The sequence below is a fragment of the Schistocerca cancellata genome, chromosome 6 (assembly GCF_023864275.1).
Source record: "Schistocerca cancellata isolate TAMUIC-IGC-003103 chromosome 6, iqSchCanc2.1, whole genome shotgun sequence".
Taxonomy (NCBI): Eukaryota; Metazoa; Arthropoda; class Insecta; order Orthoptera; family Acrididae; genus Schistocerca; species Schistocerca cancellata.
The window spans coordinates 165,724,835-165,736,844 of NC_064631.1; the positions used below are offsets into that span (position 1 = coordinate 165,724,835).

Here is a 12,010-nt window from a genome sequence, read left to right on the forward strand (position 1 = left end):
AACTTTCGAAATTACAGTAGTTACAATTTTCAACAACAGATGGCGCTGCTGTCTGGGAAACTCTATAGTACGATATTTTCCACATATCCACCATGCGTAGCAATAATATGACGTCGTCTCTGAATGAAATTACCCGAAACCTTTGACAACGTGTCTGGCGGAATGGCTTCACATGCAGATGAGATGTACTGCTTCAGCTGTTCAATTGTTTCTGGATTCTGGCGGTACACCTGGTCTTTCAAGTGTCCCCACAGAAAGAAGTCACAGGGGTTCATGTCTGGCGAATAGAGAGGCCAATCCACGCCGCCTCCTGTATGTTTCGGATAGCCCAAAGCAATCACACGATCATCGAAATATTCATTCAGGAAATTAAAGACGTCGGCCGTGCGATGTGGCCGGGCACCATGTTGCATAAACCACGAGGTGTTCGCAGTGTCGTCTAAGGCAGTTTGTACCGCCACAAATTCACGAATAATGCCCAGATAGCGTGATGAAGTAATCGTTTCGGATCTGAAAAATGGGCCAATGATTCCTTTGGAAGAAATGGCGGCCCAGACCAGTACGTTTTGAGGATGCAGGGACGATGGGACTGCAACATGGGGCTTTTCGGTTCCCCATATGCGCCAGTTCTGTTTATTGACGAAGCCGTCCAGGTAAAAATAAGCTTCGTCAGTAAACCAAATGCTGCCCACATGCATATCGCCGTCATCAATCCTGTGCACTATATCGTTAGCGAATGTCTCTCATGCAGCAATGGTAGCGGCGCTGAGGGGTTGCCGCGTTTGAATTTTGTATGGATAGAGGTGTAAACTCTGGTGCATGAGACGATACGTGGACGTTGGCGTCATTTGAACCGCAGCTGCAACACGGCGAACGGAAACCCGAGGCCGCTGTTGGATCACCTGCTGCACTAGCTGCGCGTTGCCCTCTGTGGTTGCCGTACGCGGTCGCCCTACCTTTCCAGCACGTTCATCCGTCACGTTCCCAGTCCGTTGAAATTTTTCAATCAGGTCCTTTATTGTATCGCTTTTCGGTCCTTTGGTTACATTAAACCTCCGTTGAAAACTTCGTCTTGTTGCAACAACACTGTGTTCTAGGCGGTGGAATTCCAACACCAGAAAAATCCTCTGTTCTAAGGAATAAACCATGTTGTCTACAGCACACTTGCACGTTGTGAACAGCACACGCTTACAGCAGAAAGACGACGTACAGAATGGCGCACCCACAGACTGCGTTGTCTTCTATATCTTTCATATCACTTGCAGCGCCATCTGTTGTTGAAAATTGTAACTACTGTAATTTCGAAAGTTTGTCCGCCTGAAAATGTACTGTTGTCCCAAGCATATTGCAACAAACTGTGTATTTCTATCGCTGCTCGTTTAGTTTTTATTGCCGTTTCAAATATACCGGTCATTTTTGAAACACCCTGTAGCTAGTACACGTTCTGACAGGTTAGTTTTTACCCTGGATGAAGGCCGCGACACTGTGAAATGTTTCGTTGCATGGTACTTGTGTTATTGGTTTTGAAATGAGAAATAATAAACAAACTCGTAGTTTCCGTTTGTTATTTATAATGTTAAGAAACACCTGAATCAGCAAATCAAGTCGTGAAGCTGCAGCCCTGGATAATACACCAACACAAGGTAAGTACCTCCACAGGTTCGTGGATTTAGGATTCCACATGGAGTCACAAACGACAGCTGTCGAGTTTAGGCTCATTCTGCGCACGTGACGCCAAGCACTCTCCGACAGCCAATGAGCTTCCGGTAGTGTTCTGTGCGCTCTGTTGTGAACGTCGTAACCACTGTATTATGGTAACTGTAGGAACTGTTTATGAATTTTTATTCCATTTTTTGCGAGTTATCGTGGCGGATGAATTCTGCATGAGGAAGCTAGAGACAATATACACGATACCCTCTTCCTTCGAGCTAAAAGCTCCTCTATGCGCATGCTGCAATTGTCATTTGGAACCGGTGACAATGCCGTCTACGTCCGTGGCTCAACCTGCGTCGAGCTCCATCGTTCTTGAATCGGACTTGGGTGGAGGGCTCGCATTAATGTCACTTCAAATAAGCTTTCCGTAGATCTTGAAAGGAGTATATTGGGGCACACTTGTATGTGGCACCAGAATAAGATAAGAATATTGATAAATTAAAATTCAACTAGTATCCTATAAACGATGAATGTCTCTGATAGGCTCGATAATGCGGATCGCTGACTGTGCGCGGCCGCAGAGCCAAAGATACTGTTTTGTTGGGGTAAGATAGCGCTGGGCGCACAGTTGTAGGAGGCTGTCTGTGAGGGAAAGACAATGGAGTAGGCAGTCTTTGTGGTGTGCTGTGTGCAACCACCAAGTGTTAGATTAATGTAGGTATGGCAATATTGTTGTTGAACATGGAAGTGGAAGTCTTCATGCAATCAAGGAAAAGATTTCTGTTTTAGCTAGCGTGTTGGTACAAATGAGTTGACTGATAATTACTAATTTTTAGTAACCCCACAATGTACGTAAACCACGTTGATAAAAAGGCTAGTTAGATATTTCGCTTTGTAATGTTTCTAAGATTTGTTGACAGAGCTGTATTTAATTTGATGATTTGCATTTATGTTGGATTTATGAAGTTAGATAATACTTGCTGTTTAAATCTCATTGTTTGTGAACCAATTGTGAGTAATGCAACTATAATTGTCAGATGTTTTTGAAAAGACAAACTTAACTTCCAAAGTAATTTTGCAAAAAGCTCAGTGCTAGTAATTCACCACAATCAGTACCGCCTCTCTGTCCAGGTCATATATTTTTCAAAGAAGTTGAATTTTCTTAAATGTTCTCGTTTATCAGCGAAAAGAATTTCAGGTGCATTTCAAGTATTATGACCAGCATTGCACACTGATGAGCCTGTAGCTAGCATTCATATTTTTTGTGAGAGACCAGAGTATATCGCGTTCCACCGTTGCTGCTTTAGAGGTAAGACAATTTAATTTATTTGTTATGTGCAGAGGGATCAAAGCTATCAGTTTTGAACAAGGCCAGATGATTCAGTGCCTAAGGGACTGAATGTATTTTGCAGTGACTGTATTCCTTTATTGGTATTGGGAGTTGCATTTCCCAAACAATTCGTGTAAATTTTTGGTAACAGTAACACAGAGTAAGCACACCACTTGCACTTACAACACGCAACACGACAATTCGAGTTCAGTACTGATTCCAAAGTTCAGACATTCATTCAACGTAATCGTAAAGAAATAAAGTTTATAAAAGAATGGTACAATCTTAACTGTCACTTACCATTTAGCATGATCTCAACCTTGCAGTTGAATATCCCAAACAAGCACACACACACACACACACACACACACACGCACACACACACACACACACACACACACACACACACACACACTAACTTAGGTAATATTTTCAAGCCTACTTCGCCCCTACAGATATCCTCCTTCCGTGTCAGCTTTGCAGAAGGATCGTCACGTTCAACACTGACACCTTTAGTCCTGCGTGTCCGCAGGTGAGAAGCTGATGGCGAACACGGGCGGCAAGTACGTGATCCGCGAGACGCAGCTGAACGAGTACGCGGTGCTGATGAACCTGACGGTGCGCGACGTGCACGCCGCGGACTTCGGCAGCTACACCTGCAGCTCCGTCAACGCGCTTGGCCGCGTCGAGGGCAGCGTGCGTCTCCAAGGTATTGTCTGACGGGTTCCTCGTAGGTGAAGGCCACAAGCAGTGACCGGCAGTCTGCACCAGTGTTTTCTGTAATCCGAATGAAAACTGTATCTACTAAACATTCCTCATATGCGATCAACTGAATCAGACAGTGAAGTGGTCCAATGGCTCTCAGGTTGAAACTTTCTGGCGGATTAAAACTTTGTGCTGGACCGAGACTCGAACTCAGGACCTTTGCCTTTCGCGGACAAGTGCTCTACTCTAGGACGGAGCGTGAGTCGTGGTTGGGTAGCTCGGATGGTAGAGCCCGGTAGCTCAGATGGTAGAGCATTTGCCCGCGAAAGGCAAAGGTCCCGAGTTCGAGTCTCGGTCCGGCACACAGTTATAATCTGCCAGAAAGTTTCATATCAGCGCACACTCCGCTGCAGAGTGAAAATCTCATTCTGGCTCTCAGGTTCTCAATAATTTTCGACTAGCGCCCCCTCTCTGTCTTGTCTGGTACCCAGTTACATCCACCTTCCTCTCCCGTCCATGCTACCAACTCCATCACCTGCCACCCTCACCTCAAGTCTTCCTAAGCTAAACACTGTCAAGCACCTGATATGTACAAAGTATTGCTTAATCACAACTGAAGGAACGCGAAAGGTATTTATCATTCATTATAAATTCAAGATTAATGTGATATTTTTAAAATTTCATTTAAATGTTTGAAACCTTGCGTTTTCGGGCTAATTGACAAACGCTGAATTTCTCTGTACGTCTTGCAATTTTCACACACTCGTCTTCGGAAGTCCCGGATGTACTTATAAATTACCTTTAGTATCTATATGTATGGAAACCCTGCGAGTAGGAGGCCAGGGGGAGCGAGAATCTTTGACTCGGAAAGAACGGAAGAGTGCTTTGTTCTGTCTGCAAAGTGATGCAGTCTAGAGTGACACCATGATTTACTGATAACGGTTTCAGCGTCGTCCGCCAACAGATAGCGTAGTAGCATAGCTACCAGAGCGCCATGTGTGTCTACCCATTCATAGGGAATGCTTGTAGCCAGAGGGCTTGGCGTAGTGCAAACGTGTGAAGCGAGCAGGCAACCATACCACGGAGATGCGCTCAGGCTTCCTACAACCAAATGAGCAAGTTCGAAAGGGGTCATATTGTGGCTTTCCGTGTCGCGGGATGGTCCTTTCGGAGAAGCTGGACGTGCTGCGTCAGTTGTGAAACTTTCTCACACCCTTAGACGAAGTTTTGGGCGTCCATACAGCGGACACTCCCACTAGGACATTTCACGCGGTGTTGTTTGTCTTTTAGGACTTACAACTCAACACAAACGCCGTTGCTCTCGGTCGTTAAGTGATAGGTAATGCCTGAAATTTGGTTCTCTCGGTGCACTCTTGACACAGTGGATCTTGGAAGATAGAATTTCGCAACGATTTCTAAATGGAATGTCCTATGTTTCTAGGTCCAATTACCATTCCGCATTCAAAATATGTTAATATCTTGTGTGTACTATACCACCGCCATTTCTATTTATGCATATCGCTATCCCATGACTTTTGTCACCTCGGTATATATGCTGGTGCCACTGAACCCAGTTCTTGAGGGTCTTGCATTTTCTTTTCGGCAATGTAATGTCGTAACTCGACGGGGGTTGCAACGTGAGTCCCTCAGTCGAGTAGGGCGCGAAGAGGGGTTTTTCAGGTCTACCGCCTATTCAGCATGCGAGCAGCTTCGTGATAGGATGTGAGTCGGCGACAGGTCCATGTTTATCAGGTTTGTCAGGTCTTTGTGCTTGCAGACAGTACAGAAGGACTCGGGTATCAGGCTGGGAACTTAGAAATGAAGAGATGAACTTCGTGTCGATACCTTGCTCTAATTTTATTGCTCCTTACCGAGTTTACATGAACATACCGAAGAGCACAGGTATTGGGTCATAGTTTCAGTGAACATAGAATATAGCTAACGCTTACTAGATACTCAGATTACTAGAACTAATAGCTTGCCTGGACTATCTTATTCCTTGAATTGAGCCCTCAGGTCCGTTACACGTCACATTGTAAGTGCCGATTAGTCATAGGTACAAGTAAACCATGATAGACTAGCTACCCACAGTCCAGAGGTACGTACAGGCAAGACTACAAGTCCTTCCTAGTGTACAAGCTTAACTGAATGGATTCTTTCACTCACATAATTTTTTGCTGTCAGCTGACGGACACTCGAAGCACGCCTGCTGCAGGAACTCTCGAAATGTTGACCTCCACCCTGTTCGTCAACTGGTGGGCTCTTTATACTGCGTTTGGGCAGATTTTTTACAATCTTCACTTCAGCAGCAACATTATCAATGAAACTTCCTGGAAGATTAAAACTGTGAGCCGGTCGGTAGAGCACTTGCCTGCGAAAGGCAAAGGTCCCGAGTTCGAGTCTCGGTCCGGCGCACAGTTTTAATCTGCCAGGAAGTTTCGTATCAGCGCAAACTCCGCTGTAGAGTGAAAATTTCATTCCAGAAACATTATCAATGTTACATAAACTCACCACTTAACACATTAGTGGGTCGTACTTTTTACAATACAATTGTGTGCAGCGTATTAACTGTTACACCAGGTGTTAGATTCTCTAGTGCTACAGGAAATGTAAGCTACTCTGTGGGCATCAGCATTTTTACTACTAGGTTTACTATACCAAACTACCCCACCAAACTGCACCCCTGGAGCGTTACAGGTATGCCACAAGATATATAAACCTACTTTTGTCTGGCCATACCCACCGAGTTAATCCTAGTGGGCGTGCCCCTGGCACCAGTCTGGCTATGAACTAGAATCCCTGCAGGTACTACTACTGATATTGCAGAAAAACTACATCCTACTTAAAAAGCTAAAGTCACTACGAGTCATAATCGGTGTACATTGTCAAGTCCAATTTGGTGTCGCACCTTCCCCCTATTCCAGGACGTGGCGGTTCCCGACCGTCACGGCGATCGTCCTTCCGCTCCCCTGTGGAATGGGGTAAGTGCGGGGAATGTTACGCTATCTTCTACTAATTACTGGTTCTACCTTCTATATTCTTGCAGGACCTTTGATGAGACCTTGCTGGCGAGATTGTCGATAATTCTAAAGGTATCCTGGTCTCTGATCAGGTGGTATGTGTCATGAATGGGTAATTATTGTCTTAATATGGCGGCCACACAGAAGAACAGGGGGCACTCATAGACCACTTGGTCTGGAGTGCCTCCTACAGCGCCACAGTCACAGGAGGGGTTAGCCCGCTTCCCGAACCGGCGAAGATATCTCGGGTACGGTCCATGTCCCGTGAGGAAATGCAGTAGCCCTTAACTTGGCTTGAAATGTTTAAGTTGTAATCGTTCTCTGATATTAGATAACAGCTGGTGAGTCCTTCGTCCAGTATCCTCGTTGTCCCAGTATTTCTGCCAAAATTCTTCCCCCCTTCTTTTGATCGCAAACTTGTCCCCTACGTGAACCCCCAAAATTTGTTCAATCTTGTCATATTTACCTTTCTGAACCGAGTACCATGCTGACTGTTCCCTTATTTTTATGGCCAAGGGTAAAGCCCCTTAAGTACCAGCAATGCCTCGCCAGGATATTTTCTATGGTCCCCAACTGAACGCAAGAACATATTTCGCTGCACGCTCCTCACGGCCATGGGCGGGCAAGACACTCGTGAGCCTGTGTGCCCATACTCCTGACCCGTAACCCTCTATATAGGTTACAATGGTGTTGTGATACAACTTTATTAACTCTGCAGGTAGGTGGAGCCTTTTATGTCCAATCGCAATTAAGTTATTTAATACTTCTAACGACCTCTGGGTCACTGTGTCGATATGCTGAGCGAAACTCAATTTTTCATCAATGAAAACACCCACTTATTGGGCCTCTCTTCATCGAATGACTGGTGAGCCCTCGATTCGAACTGTTGGATTCCTGGCTAGCTGACCCTTTAATAACAAGTAGGTTGACTTGTTAGGTACTACCCTCATTTTGGTTTTTTGGCCCCATTGTGTCAAGACGGTCATTGCCCTCTCTACTTCAGGTTCTAGATTTTCGCGGCTGCAGCCACCAACCAGCAGGAGGAGGTCGCCCGCGTAGGCTGTCGCCTCTAGCACGTCAGCACTGCTCTCCAAGCTGTTCAGGAGAGGCTCCATGTTTATGTCCGAAAAGAGTGGCCCCAGGACCGAGCCCTGTGGACAGCCCTTCGTGATCCTCTTACCAACTCTCCTACTAGGGATGATAGCCAGACATGCCTTCCCATACAGTATCTCATAACACTGCCATATAGCGGCCCTAGACGCTCTTTCTCCCGCAAGCAGGAGACGAGCGAAGGCCATCACAGGTTGTCAAAGGCACCACTGATGTCTACCACGATGACAACTACGTACGAGGGTCACTCCAAAAGAAATGCACACAATTTTTTTTAATCCATCATTTATTCTACATGTTTGAAAGTTTTACAGCGTGTAGATACATCCTTTAGGAGCAATATTTTCATTTCTCCACATAATTTTCATCCCTCTCAACTGCCTTATGCCACCTTAGAACCAGCGCCTATATACCCACGTGGTAAAACTCTGTAACCAACCTGTTGGAGCCACTGTTTCGTAGCGTGCACAAGGGAGTCATCATCTTCAAACCTTGTTCCACGAAGAGAGTCTTTCAGTTTCCCAAAGAGATGATAGTTACATGGAGCCAGGTCATTACTGTAAGGTGGGTGTTTCAGTGTTGTCCATCCGAGTTTTGTGATCGCTTCCATGGTTTTTTTGACTGACATGTGGCCACGCATTGTCGTACAACAGCAAAACATATTGCTTTTGCCGATGTGGTCGAACACGACTCAGTCGAGCTTGAAGTTTCTTCAGTGTCGTCATATATGCATCAGAATTTATGGTGGTTCCACTTGGCATGATGTCCACAAGCAAGAGCCCTTCGGAATCGGAAAAGACCGTAGCCATAAATTTTTCGGCAGAGGGTGTGGTTTTGAATTTTTTTTTATTGGGTGAATTTCGATGATGCCACTCCATTGATTGCCTCTTCATCTCTGGTGAAAAATGATGGAGCCATGTTTCATCACCGGTCACAATTCCTCCAAGAAATTCATCTCCAATATTCTCGTACTGTTCCAAAAGTTCGCTGCATACCGTTTTTCTTGTTTCTTTGTGGGCCACTGTCAACATCCTGGAAACCCCTTTTTAACGCCAACACTTTCAGTATTCTGCAAACACTTCCTCCCCCTATCCCAAAGTAGCGTGACAATTCGTTCACTGTGATGCGTCTGCTGACAGATAGCAGTCACCAGTTCGTTAACTCTCTGCACATTGTCTGGCGTGTGTGCGGTACGAGGCCTGCCGCTGCGATGACAATCCTCAATATTGCCGTGCCCGCTTTCATCACGTAACTTGCTTGCCCACCGAGTAACTGTACTGCGATCGACAGCAGCATCTTCATACACCTTTTTCAACCTCTTTTGGATGTTTCCCACTGTCTCGTTTCCGCAGCACAGGAATTCTATGACATCATGTTGCTTCTGACGAACGTCAAGAGTAGCAGCCATCTTGAAGACATGCTGTGATGGCGCCACTCACGGGAGCAGGTTGAACTATGTTTGAAAACAAGAAAGAAGGATGTGTCTGCACACTGTAAAACTTTCACACATGCAGTGTGCATTTCTTTTGGAGTGATCGTCGTACATGTGTGGGGATGACCCACAGACCTCGGCCGCCAGGGCAATCGCGTCAGACGCCGATCGCCCCGATCGGAAGACGAATTGCCTGTCGCTCATCCCACACACTACGCGATGCGCTGTCAGTCTTTCAGCCAGAAACCGCTATAGCAATTTACCCAGCAGGTCCAAGAGACAAATTGGCCTGTAGTCTTGATTGTGCCTCTGCTTAATAATGACAACATTGGCCTGCTTTCAGATGGAGAGAAACATCCTTAATCGTAATGCCTCATTAGATATCCTTGTTAGAGGTATTGCTGGTTGGGGAGCGACGTATTGTTCCACCTCCGCTACACTGCCATCTAGTCCTGGGGCCTTGCCTCTCTTTAAAGATTTTATATGGGTAGCCACCTCTTCTGAAAAGAACGGGGATACCATGGCGTCGTTCGGATATTGTCTCTGATCTGCCTGCCTAATTTGGCGTTGCTCCTCTGTGTCCGCGTGCTCGTTGTCTTCAGGGAGCAGGGATCTGAGGTGAACCTCAGCAGTATCCTGCCAGGATCCCGTCATCCGGCTCCCATCCCTGACTGTGGACAGCACCATAGGTCAGCGGATATTATCCCCTCACAGTCTTGTAGCTGATTCCCCAGGGATCGATAGCCAAATGGCTCAACACATACCTCTCCCAGATTTGGTGTTTGGGCTGTTTGCTTATAGGTTGTATGTGACCGCGTCGCATTTTTACCCGCATTTCGCAATCAGAAAACTTGCAATCAGCGGTTTCTCAGTGCTCTCGGTCACATAATGGTCTGGCCAGAGTATGAAGCACTGTATGTTTCCATCTAGGTTTCCAGGCTCAACTATTTTTTCTTTTTTTTTAAGCAATCCCTTCATGATTCGGGCATTACAGTAGGTAGCATACTAGTGTTCACGTTGTAGTTGAAAGGTTTGTGGTGTTCTTACCACCAGAGCTGTACCTGCCGCGGTCGACGTCGCGGCCGGACCAGCACGCGGCAGGCGGAAAAGGGCTGTCGCGGCCGAAGGCGCCGCCGCCGCACACCAAGGCGGAGGCGGCGGGCGGCGGCCGCGGGGCCCACAAGCACCACCACGCGGGCAAGCGCAACCGCCAGCAGCAGCTGCCGTACCGCCACCACGACCTCGGCCCGGAGGACGACGAGGAGCTCGGCCTGTACGGCGCGCTGGGTGGCGGCGCGGGCCACGACCACGACCGCGACCGCGACCGCATGCGCGACCCGCTGCTGGAACGCGCCGCGCCCGCGCGCGCCTCCACGGCGCCGCCTCCAGGGCTGGCCAACTCGTTGGACGCCGGAGCCGCGGCCGTCGGCTGCCCCCACTCCACCACACTGCTGGCGTCCCTCCTGGTCGCCGCCTTACCGGCACTCTTCAGCCGCTGAACCGCGTCCACGGCCTGGCTGCAACTCGAGGCTCCTCCATCGGACAGCCGAGATGGCCCGAGTGCGGCCTCATTCGAAGCATTTGTTATGTTGCTGTCTCGGCTGTCCTGGGGCGCTGAAGAGTGACGAATACGTTTCATGTAGACTCGTACAAGATGCAAATCGAATAAATCATTCTGAAGACAAGAAAGAGATATGTGCTGAGATGTATCCCCGTATACTGCGTTGAGGGAGCTCTTATGTATGTTTCGAAATGTAGATGCATTATAGTTACTCTGCCCCGTCTGAGCTGTTCCATCGTATCCGTGGACACTGGAGGCATGCGATAAGCATTTTAAGACAAAAAATGCTTGACACTGATGGTCACTAGTTTTGAAAAATAAAGGACTATCTTTGGCGATTAAGGGACTGAATTCTTTTATTCTATATTGTTCTGGAAACAAGATTACTAGCCCATCTTCAGGCGAACAAGGACGATGAGGCGCTCGGCCGCCGCCACTGGACACCCGGCTGCGGGCACGTGGCAGACGCACGTGAAGCCGAGATACACCCCGCTGTTCTTGTTGACCTGGAAATGGACTTCTAATAGCCCGAAACCGCTTGTGACTGAACAAATAAAATTCAAGCTGTGTATTATCTGTTTCCACGATGCCCATTTGCGGATGTCCTGTTAAACAAAATTTCCTATTGTGATTATGACACGCTCACATGAGCATTTCACACTGTCATTAGATATTAAATATATTCGTAATTTCGAATATGTACAACCATCAGCTGTAGAATGGAATGACGACAGTGAAAATCTGCCAGATCGGGACTCGAACCCTGATTTCCCTCTTATGGCGAGCGGTCGCCTTACCATTTGGCTATCCGTCCACGACTGACAGCCAGATCCAAACTTCCATTTGTCGTCAACCATGCGTCTACGCCTTCTACTCGTACATCCGTTACGTATATTCCCGTACAGGTAAGATATTTTACTTGAAACTTGCTTGCCCGGTGTCGGCGGATAAATACTATAGTGCAATGCCTGTGTCGTTTCGAATTACCATGCAAAGTTCCTCTGGATATCGTAACTGTTATAATAAGTTCAAACAGTCAGTGGTAATCTTGCCACTCAGGCCACCTTCTACAAGCGGTTCCAGTTGTGCTGTCAACAACACTGAAAGTTCAGTATTGTTGACGACCCAACTAAAACCGCTTACAACACGTGCATTTAGTAGGAAGACGATCATTGAATATTAGCTGGCAAAAATCAGTT

General features: G+C 47.0%; 1 protein-coding gene across 1 annotated transcript in view; it reads left to right on the top strand.

Annotated features, from left to right (window-relative positions):
- LOC126088226 (lachesin-like) overlaps nt 1-10,749 on the top strand; it is a 405,913-nt gene extending 395,164 nt beyond the window's left edge. The window contains exons 8-9 of the mRNA XM_049906353.1: nt 3,516-3,692; nt 10,304-10,749. Coding sequence (XP_049762310.1) covers nt 3,516-3,692; nt 10,304-10,749 — 623 coding nt within the window. The remainder of the gene's footprint in view (nt 1-3,515; nt 3,693-10,303) is intronic.
- The last annotated feature ends 1,261 nt before the right edge of the window (nt 10,750-12,010 follow it).